This window comes from Salmo salar, chromosome 02 (assembly GCF_965601325.2).
Source record: "Salmo salar chromosome 02, fSalSal1, whole genome shotgun sequence".
Classification (NCBI taxonomy): Eukaryota; Metazoa; Chordata; class Actinopteri; order Salmoniformes; family Salmonidae; genus Salmo; species Salmo salar.
Window position 1 is genome coordinate 95,575,828 of NC_138292.1, and position 19,474 is coordinate 95,595,301.

Consider the following 19,474-nt stretch of genomic DNA (forward strand, 5'->3'; position numbering starts at 1 on the left):
TGCATACACATTTGCTACTGGCAATGGGGCAGGCACTTGGGTCCGGCCGGGGGTTAACGGTTGTGGCCCTCCTGGGGAAACAGCAGCCATTGTTCCTATCTCGGGCACAGGAGTGGTTACCGAGGCCTGGATTTTCTTCTTTCCCTTGGTCAGTTCTTCCAGCTGCAACTGGGCCAACCTTCTCTGGATTTCCTTTCCTTGTTCAGCTTGTTTCTGCTCTTCCTTTCTATGTTTCTCCACAGCGTGAATTACATAGTCACAGAAATTCTTTGTAAGGTTTTGAAGTAAGTCCCACTACGTCCTCCAGTTGGTTCCTTACTGGCTGGGGCATGGCTTCCACCACTGAGGTCTGGAACATTGTTGTCATCAGTTCATTTTCCTCCGGGTCCTGCTCTGTTTCCATTCTCCATCTTTTCAATTGTCCATGCAGGTATGCAGCCGGGTTTTCTGTAGCTCCAATGGCCTCTCCCCTTAGTGCCTTGGGGTCCACTTTTGTTGGGTATGCTGCCCTTAGGGCCCTCCAGACGGCAGGCCTATACCTGTCAAACATCAGTCCATCCCTTGACACTTCCCACTCTGTGCCGTTGATTCCTCCCTCCTGCATGATTTCTCCCATTCTCTGCACGCTCGTTACCCATGCCAACAATGCCCTTATGTCGCCTACCGCCAGCAATTTCCACATTGTAAATTCTTCAAAGGTCCTGATCCACTTTCCAGCTCCCTAATGGAGGTCCGGCAACCGGGCAACCAACCCTTCCAGGTCCTGCGTAGCCCATGGTATGTAGTGTCCTTGATTTCCTTTAATCAGGATTGGACATTGTTTATTCGGAACTAGACTAGTGTCCTGCTTTCTTCTTTGCCCCTTCTCTGAGTACTCTGCGATCTGTTTCTGTGGGCTCATATCTCAGGCTCTCCTGTAGGTTGCGAGCTATCGCCTCATCTTGTCTTTCTTGCTCTTGTACATATTCTTCCTGTGCTCGTTCATACTCCTCTTGTATCTGTTGTGTTAATAGTTTACTTCTTCTTTCTAGTTGATTTATACCAAGTCTACCACTTTCTTCCTCTTCTTCAGATTCTTCACCAAGACTGTCCCCTATTTGGGATTCCTCTGGTGTTTAAAAGGGCTTCCTTGGTTGCTCTTTCTTCTGGTCCTTTTCTTTTCTTCCTTCTTTTGTGTCTTGTTTCAATGTTTCCTTTTTCCCTATTTCTGTTTCCATTGCTTTTAGGGCTTTCATCAATCCACCATAGCAATTGAAACCTTCTTCTTCAATTCTTGTGTGTCTCTTTGTTTTTGTTGGGCCTCTTCCTGTTGAGTGAGAGGGTGCGCATACTGCTCCAGGTGTGCAGGCCCCCTCTTCCTCCGTTACTTCTACCGTTCCTCTTATTTCCATGTTTCCAGTTATCATGGGAAACTGTCCATGGGAGTAAGGTGGGGGTTTGTTCTCCCAATCCCCCTTTTCCTCATTTTCCTTGTAATTTTTCTTCAGCATTTCTCTTGCCGTTTTCATGCTTCGTAATAGGCCCATTCCTTCTTCTTTAAACATTTTTAATATTTCATTTTCTCTTTCCCGTTTGTCCTTTCTTTTCTGTCTTTTGTCGTTTGGTTTATAGTTCTTTATTAAAATCTCCATTTCCTCACACACAGAGACATCCAATGTCCCCACTGCAGGCCACTTAGTGTTCAATTTTCTGGTGCGTTTTTCCCATTTTTCAGACGTTTTCTTTATTTCATCTTTACTTAAGGGGTGTCTGGCCCCCAAGGTTTCTACTGGCGTCCTATTCATTTTGAGGGTTATCTATACCTCAGCTTTACTTTATTCAATCATATTTTTTCCCCCTTCTAATGTCTATTCTTTTCTTTTTATATTTATTGCTTCTTATTGCTTCGTTCCTATTTTATTCTGTCTATTTTATTATTCTGTCTGTTTATTTTATTCTGTCTATCTTAGTCCTGGTTCCTATTTTTCAGGGTTTTTCCAGCTCCTCTCTGTCTCTCCTAGTTATCGTAATCTGATCCTTTTTCCCTAGGCTGCGGCCCCCTAGGGAACCAGCAGCTCTATGGTATTTTATTCTTTACTAGTGTTTCTACTGCGCTATGCTATAACTTTATATCGCGGTTGGGTGTTTTATCTTAGCTAGAATAAAATAACTTGGCTTTATTTAACTACTCTCTGTAGTTTATATTTTATTCGTATGTTTTTCCTTTCCTGCCTACACACTATGTGTATGCGTTTACTGCTTTTTATTGTATCCTATGTATTTCCCAGTTTTATCAGTTCAACATACTTTATTATATCAATGTTCTATTTTTACATATAGCTTTCCTTATCCGTTATCTATTGGTTTTGTCGCCTTTTCCCCAACGAGAGTTTAACCCCACTCTCCCTCCTATATCATATATCAAGCGGCTGTCACAGCGCCTCACAGTTCCTCCTATGTCCCAAAATAGCGCACACACACACACACTATTTCTTCTTCTTGCTCCACACTTCTGGCTCGCTTGGATATACCTCCTCAGCCTAGAGAAACTTTCACTCATCAGCCTGAAACTGAGGGTTTGTACATTAAGTGTTTAACAAGTTGGCCCATAACTTCACCTAGCAACAACATAGACCTGCTGTAGGACCCATAACTTCACCTAACAACAACATAGACCTACTGTAGGACCCATAACTTCACCTAGCAATATCATAGACCTACTGTAGGACCCATAACTTCACCTAACAACAACATAGACCTACTGTAGGACCCATAACTTCACCTAGCAATATCATAGACCTACTGTAGGACCCATAACTTCACCTAACAACAACATAGACCTACTGTAGGACCCATAACTTCACCTAACAATATCATAGACCTACTGTAGGACCCATAACTTCACCTAGCAATATCATAGACCTACTGTAGGACCCATAACTTCACCTAACAACAACATAGACCTACTGTAGGACCCATAACTTCACCTAACAACAACAACAACAACATAGACCTAGAACTTTAAATCATTTAATATTTCAGGTGAAACATGGACACTAAAATGTCTTTGTCGTGACATTTCATAACCTGATCACCAGATAATTTTGTGAATAATCCCACTAGGCTACTCAGTAATGTGTTGTCATTCTAAATGTCCTGAATAAAGGAAAATAGCTCTGTGTGTTGTACAATAGCCTATCCATCAAGGAACAGTTCTCTACACATTATGAGCTAAGTATCTCTGTGTGCAAACAGACTAACGAGACCCTACTGTAAATCAACCAGACAATAACACATTATAAATATCAATTTGTTAGGGATGTTGGATCCAACATGGAGCACGGCATAACTGTCTTTACCAGAGTAATGAATGAAGAAGCACTTTGGTAAATTTTTTTATTTCACCTTTATTTAACCAGGTAGGCTAGTTGAGAACAAGTTCTCATTTACAACTGCGACCTGGCCAAGATAAAGCAAGGCAGTGCGACAAAAAAACAACAACACATGGGATAAACAATAGTCAATAACAATAGAAAAATCTATATACAGTGTGTTTTCAAATGGAGTAAGGAGGTAAGGCAATAAATAGGCCATAGTAGTGAAGTAATTACAATTTTGCAAATTAACACTGGAGTGATAGATGTGCAGATGATGTGCAAGTAGAAATACTGGTGTGCAAAAGAGCAAAAATATAAATAAAAACAATATGGGGATATGGTAGGTAGTTGGATGGGCTATTTACAGATGGGCTATGTACAGCTGCAGTGATCGGTAAGCTGCTCAGATAGCTGATGTTTAAAGTTAGTGAGGGAAATATAAGTCTCCAGCTTCAGCAATTTTTGCAATTCGTTCCAGTCACTGGCAGCAGAGAACTGGAAGGAAAGGCGGCCAAAGGAGGTGTTGGCTTTGGGGATGACCAGTGAGATATACCTGCTGGAGCGCGTGCTATGGGTGGGTGTTGCTATGGTGACCAGTGAGCTGAGATAAGGTGGAGCTTTTACTAGCAAAGACATATAGATGACCTGGAGCAAATGGGTCTCGCGACGAATATGTAGCGAGGGTCAGCCGACGAGAGCATACAGGTCGCAGTGGTGGGTGGTATATGGGGCTTTGGTGACAAAACGGATGGCACTGTGATAGACTGCATCCAGTTTGCTGAGTAGTGTTGGAAGCTATTTTGTAAATGACATCGCCGAAGTCGAGGATCAGTAGGATAGTCAGTTTTAGGAGGGTATGTTTGGCGGCGTGAGTGAAGGAGGCTTTGTTGCTCTGAGGAGATGGGAGAACCTTCCAGAAGGACAACCATCTCTGCAGCACTCCACCAATCAGACCTTTATGGTAGTGGCCAGACAGAAGCCACTCCTCAGTAAAAGGCACATGATAGCCTGCTTGGAGTTTGACAAAAGGCACCTTAAGACTCTAAGACTATGAGAAACAAGATTCTCTGTCTTGATGAAACAAAGATTGAACTCTTTGGCCTGACTGCCAAGAGTCATGTCTGGAGGAAACCTGGCACCATCCCTACGGTGAAGCATGGTGGTGGCAGCATCATGATGTGGGGATGTTTTTCAGCAGCAGGGACTGGGAGACTAGTCAGATCGAGGGAAATATTAACAGAGCAAAGTGCAGAGAGATCCTTGATGAAAGACCTGCTCCAGAGTGCTCAGGACCTCAGACTGGGGTGAAGGTTCACCGTCCAACAGGACAACGACCTTAAGCACACAGCCAAGACAACGCAGGAGTGGCTTCGGGATAAGTCTCTATGTCCTTGAGTGGCCCAGCCAGAGCCCGGACTGGAACCTGATCTAACATCTCTGGAGAAACCTGAAAATAGCTGTGCAGTGATGTTCCCCATCCAACCTGACAGAGGGGTCTGAATACTTTCCGAATGCACTGTATACAGCAACACCTCCCCCATAGGCATTCCTGTCTTTTCTGTAGTTGTTATATTCCTGTATTGCTACTGCTGTATCAAAGGAATTATCTAAGTGAGTTTCAGAGATGAGCACTACAGCGCATTCCAAATTCAATAGGCAGGCTAGTAAACAAAAGTTTCCAAAGAAAAACTTTTCCAGAAAATGTCAAAACGTATAATGCCCGTCCAAGAGACTGTCGACCAATCGCATTTCACATTGTGATGCTGTGACACACAGTTCCTAAGCTAATTGTCACAAAATCTCTTTTAAAAGCCCGGGGAACACAAGTAAGCTTCATTCACCAGAAGTTATGCATGCTAGCCAACGTTAGTCAGGAGGCTCTTTAGTCTATCTAGGCTAGGTAGGGCTGGGCAATATGGACAAAATGTTCACTATTTTTTTATTCAAAAAGTTGGTGAAGCAGCAACTGTACTGGAATGAGAACAATATAGATGCTACTTCGAGAACACAAACTCTCATCTTTCACAGCAAAGAGCAGGGAGTCCAGGGGATCACTGGAGGAGCAATGGAGGAAGCATTGTGGGATTCTATTGGTGTGAGTACAGTTGTGCAGACTGAGTGGACGATGGTGAAGAACAGTGACTCTGTACAGTTGGTGAGACTGAGTGGACGATGGTGAAGAACAGTGACTCTGTACAGTTGTTTAGACTGAGTGGATGATGGTGAAGAACAGTGACTCTGTACAGTTGTGCAGACTGAGTGGACGATGGTGAAGAACAGTGACTCTGTACAGTTGTTGAGACTGAGTGGATGATGGTAAAGAACAGTGACTCTGTACAGTTGTGCAGACTGAGTGGACGATGGTGAAGAACAGTGACTCTGTACAGTTGGTGAGACTGAGTGGACGATGGTGAATAACAGTGGAGTGAAAGGGGCTAAAGTTGGCAATGAACAGCAGTTTATGGTTGGAGTGGGAATCATCAGCAAGGATGTTTTTTTGGGTGACCCGTTAGAGGTCTCAAAGATGGTGAAGGATGAATTGGGTAAAGTGGAATCGGTTTGAGTGACCAGGAGCGGTATGATGCTGATTGTGTGTCAACAGCACAAAAGGAGAAGCTCTGTGACTCAACAAGATGTGGACGTACGATGTGGAAGGCTATGACTTTCAGAGTAGGGCACCGGTTAAAAGTGTCATCTCTGGTGTTGCGTTGGACATAGAGGCTGGGTGGTTTAGGGAAAACATTCCAGGTATACGCACGTCAATAAAATGAATGATAGCAGGAAGGTTTTACTGTCGTTTGGTGAACTGATTCTCCCATCTTATGTAAAACCTGGGTATGTGAGACCCTATGTACAGAAGCCGCTGCGGTGTTACAATTGTAAAAGTTTGGACACGTGGCAAGTGTTTGTCCAAGGAATAAATATGTCGTAGTTGAAGAGTCAGATGAAGCATGTTGTTGTAATTGTGATGGGAATCATGTTCCCAAGATCCTGGAGTGCCCTGTACGGATGAAGGATGTCACAGTAGCTAGGATCAGGCCCATCCAGCAGGTGTCCTATGTGCAGGCAGTGAAAATAGCTGAAGGAGTGAGTAGAGAGAAGGTAGTGGATGTCCCACAGTCTGCAGTGAAGCCATGCAGGAGAAGGATCCCAACACACCAATAGTGTAGAAGGTGGACTGAGTTGTGTTTATAGCGCAAGTGAGAAATTGCACTAGTCAAACTGTTTATTTTGTATTCTATAATTTTAATTAGAATGATTTGTTCTTTAAAAAAAAAAAAAATGGGGGGGGGGGGGGGGGGTATTTTTTTCCAACCCCATACAGTAGGTGGCAGAAATACACCTGATGAGTGTAGTCTGACAATAAACCTCAGCGAAGAAGACATGGTAAGAACCAAAGTGTTGGTCAGTGTTTCCAGATGACCCTAATTAGATGTTACATTACATGTTTTCTTACTTCATGTAGCCGGCTAGCTAGCCAACATATTCAAACTTCTTATTCCTCTCTGATAAGCATGTTTGTGCAGCGGTATCTTATCTATGCCTACACCAGCACTGGCACCAGGCAGTATTAGCCAGCTACGTTTGACTCTTAATACATTTAGCAAGCTAGCTAGCGATTAGCATTAGCGGCTAACATTATTTTAGCAACACCTTGCTAAGAAAAGACAAATGTTTCGCCTTCAATGTAATGGCATGAAAATAATTGCCAGAATATTATACAATGACTTATCAACAGCTCTAATAATTTGACCCCCACAGGAAATCTTCACTGGCAGTTACAGAAAGACCCATTTACCATCTAGCCATTGATTCTTGAAGAATATAACTTATAAATGCCTCAAATGATTCAACTGTATTACCCCATCAGAAAGAAAAACATGAGCTCGTATAAGGCCACTGTTTGTAAACCAATACTATATGGCTGAGGAGTAGGGTCGATCCAAGCGTTCTGACCTCACAAAGACAGTAAAGCAAAGACTAAGCGAACTGGCTACCGTTGGATAGCTTGCTAGACACAAATGAGAAAAACCTCACTCTTACCATTTTACTTGCCCTAGCAGAGCTGGTTAGGCTGTTTTCATGTTATCCAGAGCGTTGGTGACTAACTGTGCTGCTCGCAACTATTTAATTTGAGCTTTTTTTTAACGTTTACTGACACCTGGACATATTCAACGGGTGTTGAGCGCTAGTAAATTCTTCAGTTATTCTAAGCTCCGGTACACTCAGACGAGAGTGCTCTGAAATCGGAGTAGAGAGCCAGAGCGAATTTAGGAACGCACCCGAATTAACAATGTCCACTGAGAAAGCACACGACCCCTTGGCTAAGAATGATGTGAATAATCAAGTCAATAAACGTTGGGTAGTTAGTTAGAATATAGTTAATATACTGGTAAGTTTGATGTATAAGTAGCCAACTAACGTTAGGTAGCTACAGTTGAAGTCGGAAGTTTACATACACTTTAGCCAAATACATTTAAACTCAGTTTTTCACAATTCCTGACATTTAATCCTAGTAAAAATTCCATGTCTTAGGTCAGTTAGGATCACCACTTTATTTTAAGAATGTGAAATGTCAGAATAATAGTAGAGAGAATGATTTATTTCAGCTTATATTTCTTTCATCACATTCCCAGTGGGTCAGAAGTTTACATACACTCAATTAGTATTTGGTAACATTGCCTTTAAATGGTTTAACTTGGGTCAAACGTTTCTGGTAGCCTTCCACAAGCTTCCCACAATAAGTTGGGTGAATTTTGGCCCATTCCTCCTGACAGAGCTGGTGTAACGGAGACAGTTTTGCAGGCCTCCTTGCTCACACACGCTTTTCAGTTCTGCCCACACATTTTCTATGGGATTGAGGTCAGGGCTTTGTGATGGCCACTCCAAGACTTTGACTTTGTTGTCCTTAAGCCATTTTGCCACAACTTTGGAAGTATGCTTGGGGTCATTGTCCATTTGGAAGACCCATTTGCGACCAAGCTTTAACCTCCTGACTGATGTCTTGAGATGTTGCTTCAATATATATTTGTGAAGTGCACCAGTCCCTCCTGCAGCAAAGCACCCCCACAACATGATGCTGCCACCCCCGCGCTTCACGGTTGGGATGGTGTTCTTCGGTTTGCAAGCCTCCCCCTTTTCCTCGAAACATAACGATGGTCATTATGGCCAAACAGTTCTATTTTTGTTTCATCAGACCAGATGACATCTCTCCAAAAAGTACAAGTCCCCACGTGCAGTTGCAAACCATAGTCTGACTTTTTTATGGCGGTTTTGGAGCAGTGGCTTCTTCCTTGCTGAGCGGCCTTTCAGGTTATGTTGATATTGGGGGGTCATTTTACTGTGGACATAGATACTTTTGTACCCGTTTCCTCCAGCATCTTCACAAGGTCCTTTGCTGTTGTTCTGGGATTTATTTGCACTTTTCGCACCAAAGTATATTCATCTCTTCCTGAGCGGTATGACGGCTGCGTGGTCCCATGGTGTTCATATTGTTTGTACAGATGAACATGAACCAGACTTGTGAAGGTCCACCATTTTTTTCCTGAGGTCTTGGCTGATTTCTTTTGATTTTCCCATGATGTCAAGCAAAGAGGCACTGAGTTTGAAGGTAGGCCTTGAAATACATCCACAGGTACACCTCCAATTGACTAAAATGATGTCAATAAGCCTATCAGAAGCTTCTAAAGCCATGACATTATTTTCTGGAATTTTCCAAGCTGTTTAAAGGCACAGTCAACTTAGTGTATGTAAACTTGTGACCCACTGGAATTGTGATACAGTGAATTATAAGTGAAATAATCTGTAAACAATTGTTGGAAAAACTACTTGTGTCATGCACAAAGTAGATGTCCTAACCGACTTGTCAAAACTATAGTTTGTTAACAAACAATTTGTGGAGTGATTGAAAAACAAGTTTTGATGACTCTAACCTAAGTGTATGTAAACTTCTGACTTCAACTGTAGCTGACATACTGGTACATACTGCTGTAAAGATATGCTATGCGGTTTGTAAGGATAACGTAGCCAACATATCGTTACATTGCTCAACATTCTCTTAACATTTGTCATAATTAGTTGAAGCAGTTCATTTGTATCCACTCTCTCGTCGTACTTTGGCTGCATATTTTCCACAATTTTTTTCAAACCTGAAAATAGTTGAAGCCCCGCCCATTTCCTGAAGAATTGCATTATGGGCCCTAAAAGCACAGAAAGAGTGTCCTCTGCATATATACTTCGTATTTTGGCGACTGTAGTACCACATCCAGGAACTTTTGGCATACTAACTATATCCATACTATGACAAATAAGCATAATATATAGTATGGTTAGTATGAGTATTCGAACACAGCTCAAGTCTCAGGGCAGCCATTTTGTTTCTGTTTTAAAACTAGGTTGCCCCTTTAAAAAAAGCCACACAATCAATCAACCAATCTGCAGTTCATACAATAACAAAGCTGTCATTCCACCACTGTTTTGGTTATAAGATGATTATGGGGTTGGAGAAATGTAACTACTTTCAAATTCATAGACAGACCTATGGATGCAAGGACTGACCATCCATGATATCAACATTATAGTTTTAACTATGTTGAGGCTATACAGTGTTGGTTTACATTGTTTCTAAACATTGGAGTAAAAAAAGCTTATTTGGGGATCTGATGGGGTACAACAGTTGAACTAAGCTCATGAGACATGTGTTATATTCTTCAAGAATCAATGGCTATAAATAAATAATTTAAAAGTTCAAATATGGATGTAGCTATTGGATATTTCCCCTTTAACACCTCAGTTTAACAAGTGTAGAGTTTGTGCCTCTGTTTTTAAAACAATACTTACGAGTGTTAATCAGGGCCCGTTCATCGTTAGAACCATTGGACGCCTTATGATGCCCTTGGGAAACCGGGCCCAGATATCCAGTTTCTTCCTCTTCTTCCTTCTTCGATGTGACAGTCATCTCCTCTTTCACTCCAAAAACTGCATCCTCCTCCTCCTTCACTCTGAACGGGTCTTCCTCGTCTTTCACTGAAACGTCTTTCTCTTCTTCTTTCACTGAAACGTCTTTCTCTTCTTCTTTCACTGTAACAGCCTCACCCTCTACTTGTTTTTGTATTGTAACATCCTCTTTTTCCTCCTCCTCTTTGACGGGAGCTTCTTTCTCCGTCCAGAAGACCTCTTCTTTAGCAGGAGGAGAGTAGCTTAGTGAACTCATGGTCGGGAATGTTAGCTAACAGTTAGCTAGCTAGGCTAATGCTAACTTAACCAGCCCGCTAGCTGACTAATAACAACAACACAGTAAATATGAAATTAAATCGGATAACTAACTAGACGACAGTAGTGGGTTTTAAACACAGTGGCTAATATACACTAAAGCGTCTAAAGAGCTTTATTGGTTCGGCTATTTTGTCTAGCAAGCTACCGAGGAGGCTGAATCACTGTTGGTGCTGTTGAAAGAAGCGTTCCGTCCACTACATTATACGTCACACCAACAGCATTGCGTTAAATTCACAGACCGCCATCTGCTGACTGGAGTGGGTAACGCAGTTGAATAAAATGTTTATTTTAGTTTCAGACAAAAAGTTCAAGTGTAGGAAGCATGAGTTTTTACTCACCAGTGTAACAACACAGTGTGGTTAAAGACTTAGTAACTTAGTTGTAGTCACAATCTGGTTCCCTATAAGGACAAACAGTTATGTTTTTGCGTTGTTACATATTTCTTAACTTATTTCCGGATATCTTCTAAACTACCCACAATGCACTATGTGCTACAGAGTTTGTATGCTAGCTCGGTATCTAGCTCCAGCTTGTCAGTCACACCTCATGCTTTCATAAACTGTGTGGTTGTGATATCTAGTGGGAACGCATTAGCACGGTAGACTCTGCTGCCTTGTTGTCAAAAGGGATGTTACTTTTGATACCGGAGCTACGAGGCCTGCGTCCAAATCGCTAAGCAGTAAACTTCAAAGCAGTGTACCGATGCCTGTATCACTTTATCAGCAGCACGTCATCAATGGCGTCTGAAGCTTCATTTCGTCAAACAACCACCTGATTGGTTTGGTATTGGGCTTGTTCGACACTGCAGGCGACTGCCAACTGACTGATCTACAAATCACCTTACATCATAAATAACTACTTATTATTATAAATAAATCAGTCACCATCAGTCACCAACAATGCAGCATGGATTTCATGCTCTCGAGCATGGTGAGTGGTTTAGTAGATGACATAAAGACTACGGTGTGGGATGTCATCTATAATAATGACATAAAGGCTATGCTGCTACGGTGTGGAACGTCATCTATAATAATGACATAAAGGCTATGCTGCTACGGTGTGGGATGTCATCTATAATAATGACATAAAGGCTATGCTGCTACGGTGTGGGACGTCATCTATAATAATGACATAAAGGCTATGTTGCTACGGTGTGGGATGTCATCTATAATAATGACATAAAGGCTATGCTGCTACGGTGTGGGAGGTCATCTATAATAATGACATAAAGGCTATGCTGCTACGGTGTGGGATGTCATCTATAATAATGACATAAAGGCTATGTTGCTACGGTGTGGGATGTCATCTATAATAATGACATAAAGGCTATGTTGCTACGGTGTGGGATGTCATCTATAATAATGACATAAAGGCTATGCTGCTACGTGCTACGGTGTGGGATGTCATCTATAATAATGACATAAAGGCTATGCTGCTACGGTGTGGGACGTCATCTATAATAATGACATAAAGGCTATGCTGCTACGGTGTGGGACGTCATCTATAATAATGACATAAAGGCTATGCTGCTACGGTGTGGGATGTCATCTATAATAATGACATAAAGGCTATGCTGCTACGGTGTGGGACATCATCTATAATAATGACATAAAGGCTACGCTGCTACGGTGTGGGATGTCATCTATAATAATGACATAAAGGCTACGCTGCTACGGTGTGGGATGTCATCTATAATAATGACATAAAGGCTATGCTGCTACGGTGTGGGATGTCATCTATAATAATGACATAAAGGCTATGCTGCTACGGTGTGGGACGTCATCTATAATAATGACATAAAGGCTATGCTGCTACGGTGTGTCATCTATAATAATGACATAAAGGCTGTGCTGCTACGGTGTGGGACATCATCTATAATAATGACATAAAGGCTATGCTGCTACGGTGTGGGATGTCATCTATAATAATGACATAAAGGCTATGCTGCTACGGTGTGGGATGTCATCTATAATAATGTGGCTGTTCTAAATTCTGTGTTGCTCAAAGATTTGAGTAATGAACATATTTTTGAGACAATTGGCTGGAAGGCGTCAATGCTTCAGGAAGCTTTGTTTCCCCATCATGGAATCTATCTATTTTGGATGCTGTGATTTTCCCTGCCATCATTCTGTATGTCTCTGCTCTTCTGATCTGCAGTCATGTTTTAGTTGGGTTTTGTTAGTTGAGTTCTAACTGGTCTCCATTAGTTGGACTCCAGCTCACTGACCATAGTGTCATGAACCGGCTCGAAGACCGTAACAAAAAGTGAGACAACATGGAGATAAAAAATAACAAAATATATTTATTAACTGAAGTAAAGTAAATACAATGAACAATGGTGTGTGTTTAGTCAGTAGTGTAAGTGAGTGGTCGCGTGTATACATGTGATAATGAGGGGTGTTGAAAGGTGCCAACGCAGACACCCAAAATCTGTCTGTGTCTGCATGGAGAGAGTCTCCTCAATGAACGGGGAAGAGGTGCATTTATCCTGGGACACACCCGAGCCCAGGTGTGTCCCATTTCACTGACGACCCTCCCGGCCTCCTGGGGATGTAGTTAGGTTTGTATGTAGTCTGGTGATATACCAGGGACTGGGGATGCAGTTAGGTTTGTATGCAGTCTGATGATATACCAGGGACTGGGGATGTAGTTAGGTTTGTATACAGTCTGATGATATACCAGGGACTGGGGATGTAGTTAGGTTTGTACAGTCTGGTGATATACCAGGGACTGGGGATGTAGTTAGGTTTGTAGTCTGATGATATACCAGGGACTGGGGATGTAGTTAGGTTTGTACAGTCTGATGATATACCTGTGCCTGGGGATGCAGTTAGGTTTGTTTTCCTCTAGCTATTCTCCAGTTTGCTCCCAGCAGCGTTCATAGAACATAGATCCCTGTTCAACTAGGCTGCAGAGTTCCTAGTTTGACAGATAATTCAACCAGTGTGTGACCAGTGGGTTTCTTTAAATGAATGAATATGAAACTGCCTTGAATGCAGATGTGAAGGACAGTATGTTTTAAATTCTCACTCAAAATATGCACTGCTCTATTTGAACGTCTCAATATACATTTATTATTTAATGAAAGGAATAAAAATATGTCTTTTGTCTGAAAAAAAAAAGTATCATAACTGCGTTTCCCTCCAGTCAGCAGACGGCGATGTGCGTCTTTCAGGCGATGCTGCAGCGTGACGTATAATCTAGTGGACGAAACGGATCAACAACAACGAGTCAGCCACCTTGGTAGCCAACAGCCGAAACATTTAGACTGTTTCTGTGCATATTTGCCTCTGTGTTTTAAATATACTTCTGACGTCTAGTTAATTGCCCCCATTTAAATGTTATAGGTACATTGTTAGTCAACTAGCTGGCTTGATAAGTTAGCCTAGCACTAAACTAGTCGGTCATGCTAACTAGCTAGCTAGCTAACATCCCCGAACATGAGCTCCCTAAACTACTCCCCTCCTGTTAAAGAAGAGGAGGTCTGCTGGACGGAGAAAGAAACTCTGGGGCTGAACATTGTCGTGAAAGAGGAGAAGGAAGAGGAGGATGTTACAGTAAAACAAAAAGTAGAGGGTGAGGCTGTTACAGTGAAAGAAGAAGAGAAAGACGTTACAGTTAAAGAAGAGGAAGACGGGTTCAGAGTGAAAGAGGAGGAAGATGTTACAGTAAAAGAAGAGGAGGAAGAGAAAGAGGAGGATGCAGTTTTTGGAGTGAAGGAGGAGAAACAGGGAGAGATAACGGTCATATTGACAGAGGAGTCTGGAGATCTGATTACCATCAGTAAGTACTGTCTTAAAAACGGGCTCTAACTGTCCAAAGGTTTTGAACGAATGTGTTGTTTTAAAGCAGCATATTGAAATTCTATACTTGAAAATGTTGTTCTGTACTCTAGGAGTTTATGTTATAATGTTAAAGCTACATTTTAAAATGGGTGATTAAAGCCCTGAATGCTGATTGGCTGACAGCCGTGGTATATCAGGCTATGTATTTTTACTGTTCTGATTACATTGGTAACCAGTTTATAATAGCAATAAGACGCCTCAGTGATATATGGCCAATATACCACGGCTAAGGGCTGTATCCAGGCACTCTGTGTTGTGTTGTGCATAAGGGTCAGTCTTTACCCATGCTATATTGGCCATATACCACACTTCCTCTGGTCTTATTGCTTAACTGTAACATGTGTATACCATCAGAGTCCCCCCACCACAAAATCACATCTTAATTGTCTCACAGAATGGCAAACAAGTTATAAATGAAACTTTTGACGTGTGTCTATTGTAGGCCTTGCGTAGAGTGTGTATACCCGCAAAACTCAGATTTCTAAATGTTGGAGAAATACATAAAATAACATTTACATTTAAGACATTTAGCAGACGCTCTTATCCAGAGCGACTTACAAATTGGTGCATTCACCTTATAATATCCAGTGGAACAACCACTTTACAATAGTGCATCTAAATCTTTTAAGGGGGGGGGGGGGTTAGAAGGATTACTTTATCCTATCCCAGGTATTCCTTAAAGAGGTGGGGTTTCAGGTGTCTCCGGAAGGTGGTGATTGACTCCGCTGTCCTGGCGTCGTGAGGGAGCTTGTTCCACCATTGGGGTGCCAGTGCAGCTAACAGTTTTGACTGGGCTGAGCGGGAACTGTGCTTCCTCAGAGGTAGGGAGGCGAGCAGGCCAGAGGTGGATGAACGCAGTGCCCTTGTTTGGGTGTAGGGCCTGATCAGAGCCTGAAGGTACGGAGGTGCCGTTCCCCTCACAGCTCCGTAGGCAAGCACCATGGTCTTGTAGCGGGTGCGAGCTTCAACTGGAAGCCAGTGGAGAGAGCGGAGGAGCGGGGTGACGTGAGAGAACTTGGGAAGGTTGAACACCAGACGGGCTGCGGCGTTCTGGATGAGTTGTAGGGGTTTAGTGGCACAGGCAGGGAGCCCAGCCAACAGCGAGTTGCAGTAATCCAGGCGGGAGATGACAAGTGCCTGGATTAGGACCTGCGCCGCTTCCTGTGTGAGGCAGGGTCGTACTCTGCGAATGTTGTAGAGCATGAACCTACAGGATCGGGTCACCGCCTTGATGTTAGTGGAGAACGACAGGGTGTTGTCCAGGGTCACGCCGAGGCTCTTAGCACTCTGGGAGGAGGACACAAGGGAGTTGTCAACCGTGATGGCGAGATCATGGAACGGGCAGTCCTTCCCCGGGAGGAAGAGCAGCTCCGTCTTGCCGGAGATGCCCAGCTCGGAGAGGGTGGAGAGGAGGATCTGATGGTTCACAGTATCAAAGGCAGCAGATAGGTCTAGAAGGATGAGAGCAGAGGAGAGAGAGTTAGCTTTAGCAGTGCGGAGAGCCTCCGTGACACAGAGAAGAGCAGTCTCAGTTGAATGCCCAGTCTTGAAACCTGACTGATTAGGATCAAGAAGGTCATTCTGAGAGAGATAGCAAGAGAGCTGGCCAAGGACGGCACGTTCAAGAGTTTTGGAGAGAAAAGAAAGAAGGGATACTGGTCTGTAGTTGTTGACATCGGAGGGATCGAGTGTAGGTTTTTTCAGAAGCATTATTGACATGAAAAGGACATGTGTTATGGGGAGACTGAACATGTTAGCAAAAGGACAAGCATTTTGGGGAGACTGAACATATTAGCAAAAGGACAAGCGTTTTGGGGAGACTGAACATATTAGCAAAAGGACAAGAGTTTTGGGGAGACTGAACATATTAGCAAAAGGACAAGCGTTTTGGGGAGACTGAACATATTAGCAAAAGGACAAGCGTTTTGGGGAGACTGAACATATTAGCAAAAGGACAAGTGTTTTGGGGAGACTGAACATATTAGCAAAAGGACAAGTGTTTTGGGGAGACTGAACATATTAGCAAAAGGACAAGCGTTTTGGGGAGACTGAACATATTAGCAAAAGGACAAGCGTTTTGGGGAGACTGAACATATTAGCAAAAGGACAAGCGTTTTGGGGAGACTGAACATATTAGCAAAAGGACAAGCGTTTTGGGGAGACTGAACATAGTAGCAAAAGGAAAGGCTAAACTAAAGAATTATCATTTAGAAAATATGGTAATTATTACTTTAGAGATGAAGTGGGACACCAACAAAACGTTATTAACAATGGATCAACTACAGCCTATAACACTGACTGGAATAGTAATATATATTATTATAGAGCTCTGATCAGCCTATAAACATGACATTATCTATTATTCTAGAGCTCTGCTCAGCCTATAAACATGACATTATCTATTATTATAGAGCTCTGCTCAGCCTATAAACATGACATTATCTATTATTATTGAGCTCTGCTCAGCCTATAAACATTATCTATTATTATAGAGCTCTGCTCAGCCTATAAACATGACATTATCTATTATTATAGAGCTCTGTTCAGCCTGTAAACATGACATTATCTATTATTATAGATCTTTGATCAGCCTATAAACATGACATTATCTATTATTATAGAGCTCTGCTCAGCCTGTAAACATGACATTATCTATCATTATAGAGCTCTGCTCAGCCTATAAACATGACATTATCTATTATTATGGCGCTCTGATCAGCCTATAAACATGACATTATCTATTATTATAGAGCTCTGCTCAGCCTATAAACATGACATTATCTATCATTATAGAGCTCTGCTCAGCCTATAAACATGACATTATCTATTATTATGGAGCTCTGATCAGCCTATAAACATGACATTATCTATTATTATAGAGCTCTGCTCAGCCTGTAAACATGACATTATCTATCATTATGACATCATGACATTCCCTGAGAGATTAGATTTGGAGCTCTTCATCATTTGTTTTTAAATCTCACCGTCACCAAGTTTATTTTTAATGATGTAATGTTGTAAAAACTGACCTCAGGGTATTGAGGGATCTAGTCTAGATTAAACCTCATAGGAAAACAATTTTATTGAATGGAGGTTTCATTCAGGACTCTCTGTTTAACTAAATAATCTGTCTTTTGCAGGAGAGAGACCAGACTCTGACAGCAGGAAGAGTTCCTCAGAGGAAACAGACCCAGAGACGCCTAACCAACACCACTGCTCCCACTGTGGAAAGAGTTTTAGGTGGTTAGGGAGCCTGAAAATGCATGAGAGAACACATACAGGAGAAAAGCCCTACCACTGTTCCCACTGTGGAAAGGATTTTACTCAGTTAGGAGCCCTGGTTGGGCATGAGAGAACACACACGGGAGAGAAGCCTTATCACTGTTCCCACTGTGGAAAGAGTTTTAGGTGGTTATGGGTCCTGAAAAAGCATGAGAGAATACATACTGGAGAGAAGCCTTATCACTGTTCTCACTGTGGAAACAGTTTTAGGTGGTTAGTGAGCCTGAAAACGCATGAGAGAATACACACAGGAGAAAAGCCTTTCCAATGTTCCCAGTGTGAAAAGAGTTTTAGGTGGTCGGGGAGTCTGAAAAAGCATGCGAGAAAACACACAGGAGAAAAGCCTTTCCAACATACTAATACACAGGAGGAGAAGACATACCACTGTTCTCATTGTGAAAAGACATTTTCCCAGTCAGAGGACCTGAAATCACACGAGAGAATAGAGAGGCTGTGTTCTGACTTGTGTTTCTGACTGAGAATTTGTCCACGGCCAGGATTCATATGGCCAGGGTGTCCGCTATGGACGCCTGGAAAAAATCAGCAGTGGACATTTCTGAACGTTTATCCAACAGACCTGTACATCCATGAATGGATCTCTATAATGTGTAACTATTTCTGATGTATGTGTTGTGATGTATTGTTTAATAGATGTACTATGTTAGGTATATTTATCTGTGGTTTAATTTCAACAGATTTTACTGATGCTATTAGATTGCTGTGTGGGGGGAGTTTTATATATACAGTGCCTTCAGAAAGTATTCACACCCCTTGACTTGTCCCACATTTCGTTGTGTTACAGCCTAAATTTAAAAATTATTTTTATTTATTTTTATTTCACCTTTATTTAACCAGGTAGGCTAGTTGATAACAAGTTCTCATTTGCAACTGCGACCTGGCCAAGATAAAGCAAAGCAGTTCGACACATACAACAACACAGAGTTACACATGGAATAAACAAACACAATCAATTATACAGTAGAAAAATCTATATACAGCATGTGTAAATGAGGTAGGATAAGAGAGGTTAGGCAATAAATAGGCCATGGTGGCGAAGTAATTACAATATAGCAATTAAACATTGGAATGGTAGGATGTGCAGAAGATGAATGTGCAAGTAGAGATACTGGGGTTAAAAGGATTCAATACCCCATAATGTCAAAGTGGAATTATGTTTTTGGAAATGTTTACACATTTAATTAAAAGCCTAAATAAGTTCAGGAGTAAAGATTTTGCTTAACAAGTCACATAAGTTGCATGGACTCACTGTGTGCAATAATAGTGTTTAACATGATATTTGAATGAATACCTCATCTCTGTTCCCCACACATACAATTATCTGTATTGTCTCTCAGTTGAGCAGTGAATTTCAAACACAGATTCAACCACAAAGACCAGGGAGGTTTTCCAACGCCTCGCAAAGAAGGGCATGTATTGGTGGATGGGTAAAAAAAAGCAGACATTGAATATCCCTTTGAGCATGGTGAAGTTATTAATTACACTTTAGATGGTGTATCAATATACCCAGTCACTAACTCAGTTGCTGGAGAGGAAGGAAACCTCTCAGAGATTTCACCATGAGGCTAATGGTGACTTTAAAATAGTTAGTGTTTAATGGTTGTGATATGAGAAAACTGCGGATGGATCAACAACATTGTAGTTACTCCACAATACTAACCTAAATGACAGAGTGAAAAGAAGGAAGCATTCCCAGTC

General features: G+C 42.0%; 2 protein-coding genes across 2 annotated transcripts in view; one reads left to right on the plus strand and one right to left on the minus strand.

Annotated features, from left to right (window-relative positions):
* LOC145863689 (uncharacterized) overlaps positions 1 to 10,813 on the minus strand; it is a 20,794-nt gene extending 9,981 nt beyond the window's left edge. The window contains exon 1 of the mRNA XM_082968348.1: positions 10,197 to 10,813. Within this exon, the coding sequence (XP_082824474.1) occupies positions 10,197 to 10,569 (373 nt within the window). The 5' untranslated portion in view covers positions 10,570 to 10,813. The remainder of the gene's footprint in view (positions 1 to 10,196) is intronic.
* Positions 10,814 to 13,425: 2,612 nt separating this feature from the next.
* On the plus strand, positions 13,426 to 19,093 carry LOC106590909 (uncharacterized). The gene is made up of 2 exons (XM_045712180.2): positions 13,426 to 14,414; positions 17,617 to 19,093. Exons 1-2 carry the CDS (start codon positions 14,072 to 14,074, stop codon positions 18,231 to 18,233), a joined length of 960 nt encoding a protein of 319 aa, XP_045568136.1. The 5' UTR covers positions 13,426 to 14,071; the 3' UTR covers positions 18,234 to 19,093.
* Positions 19,094 to 19,474: the final 381 nt, after the last annotated feature.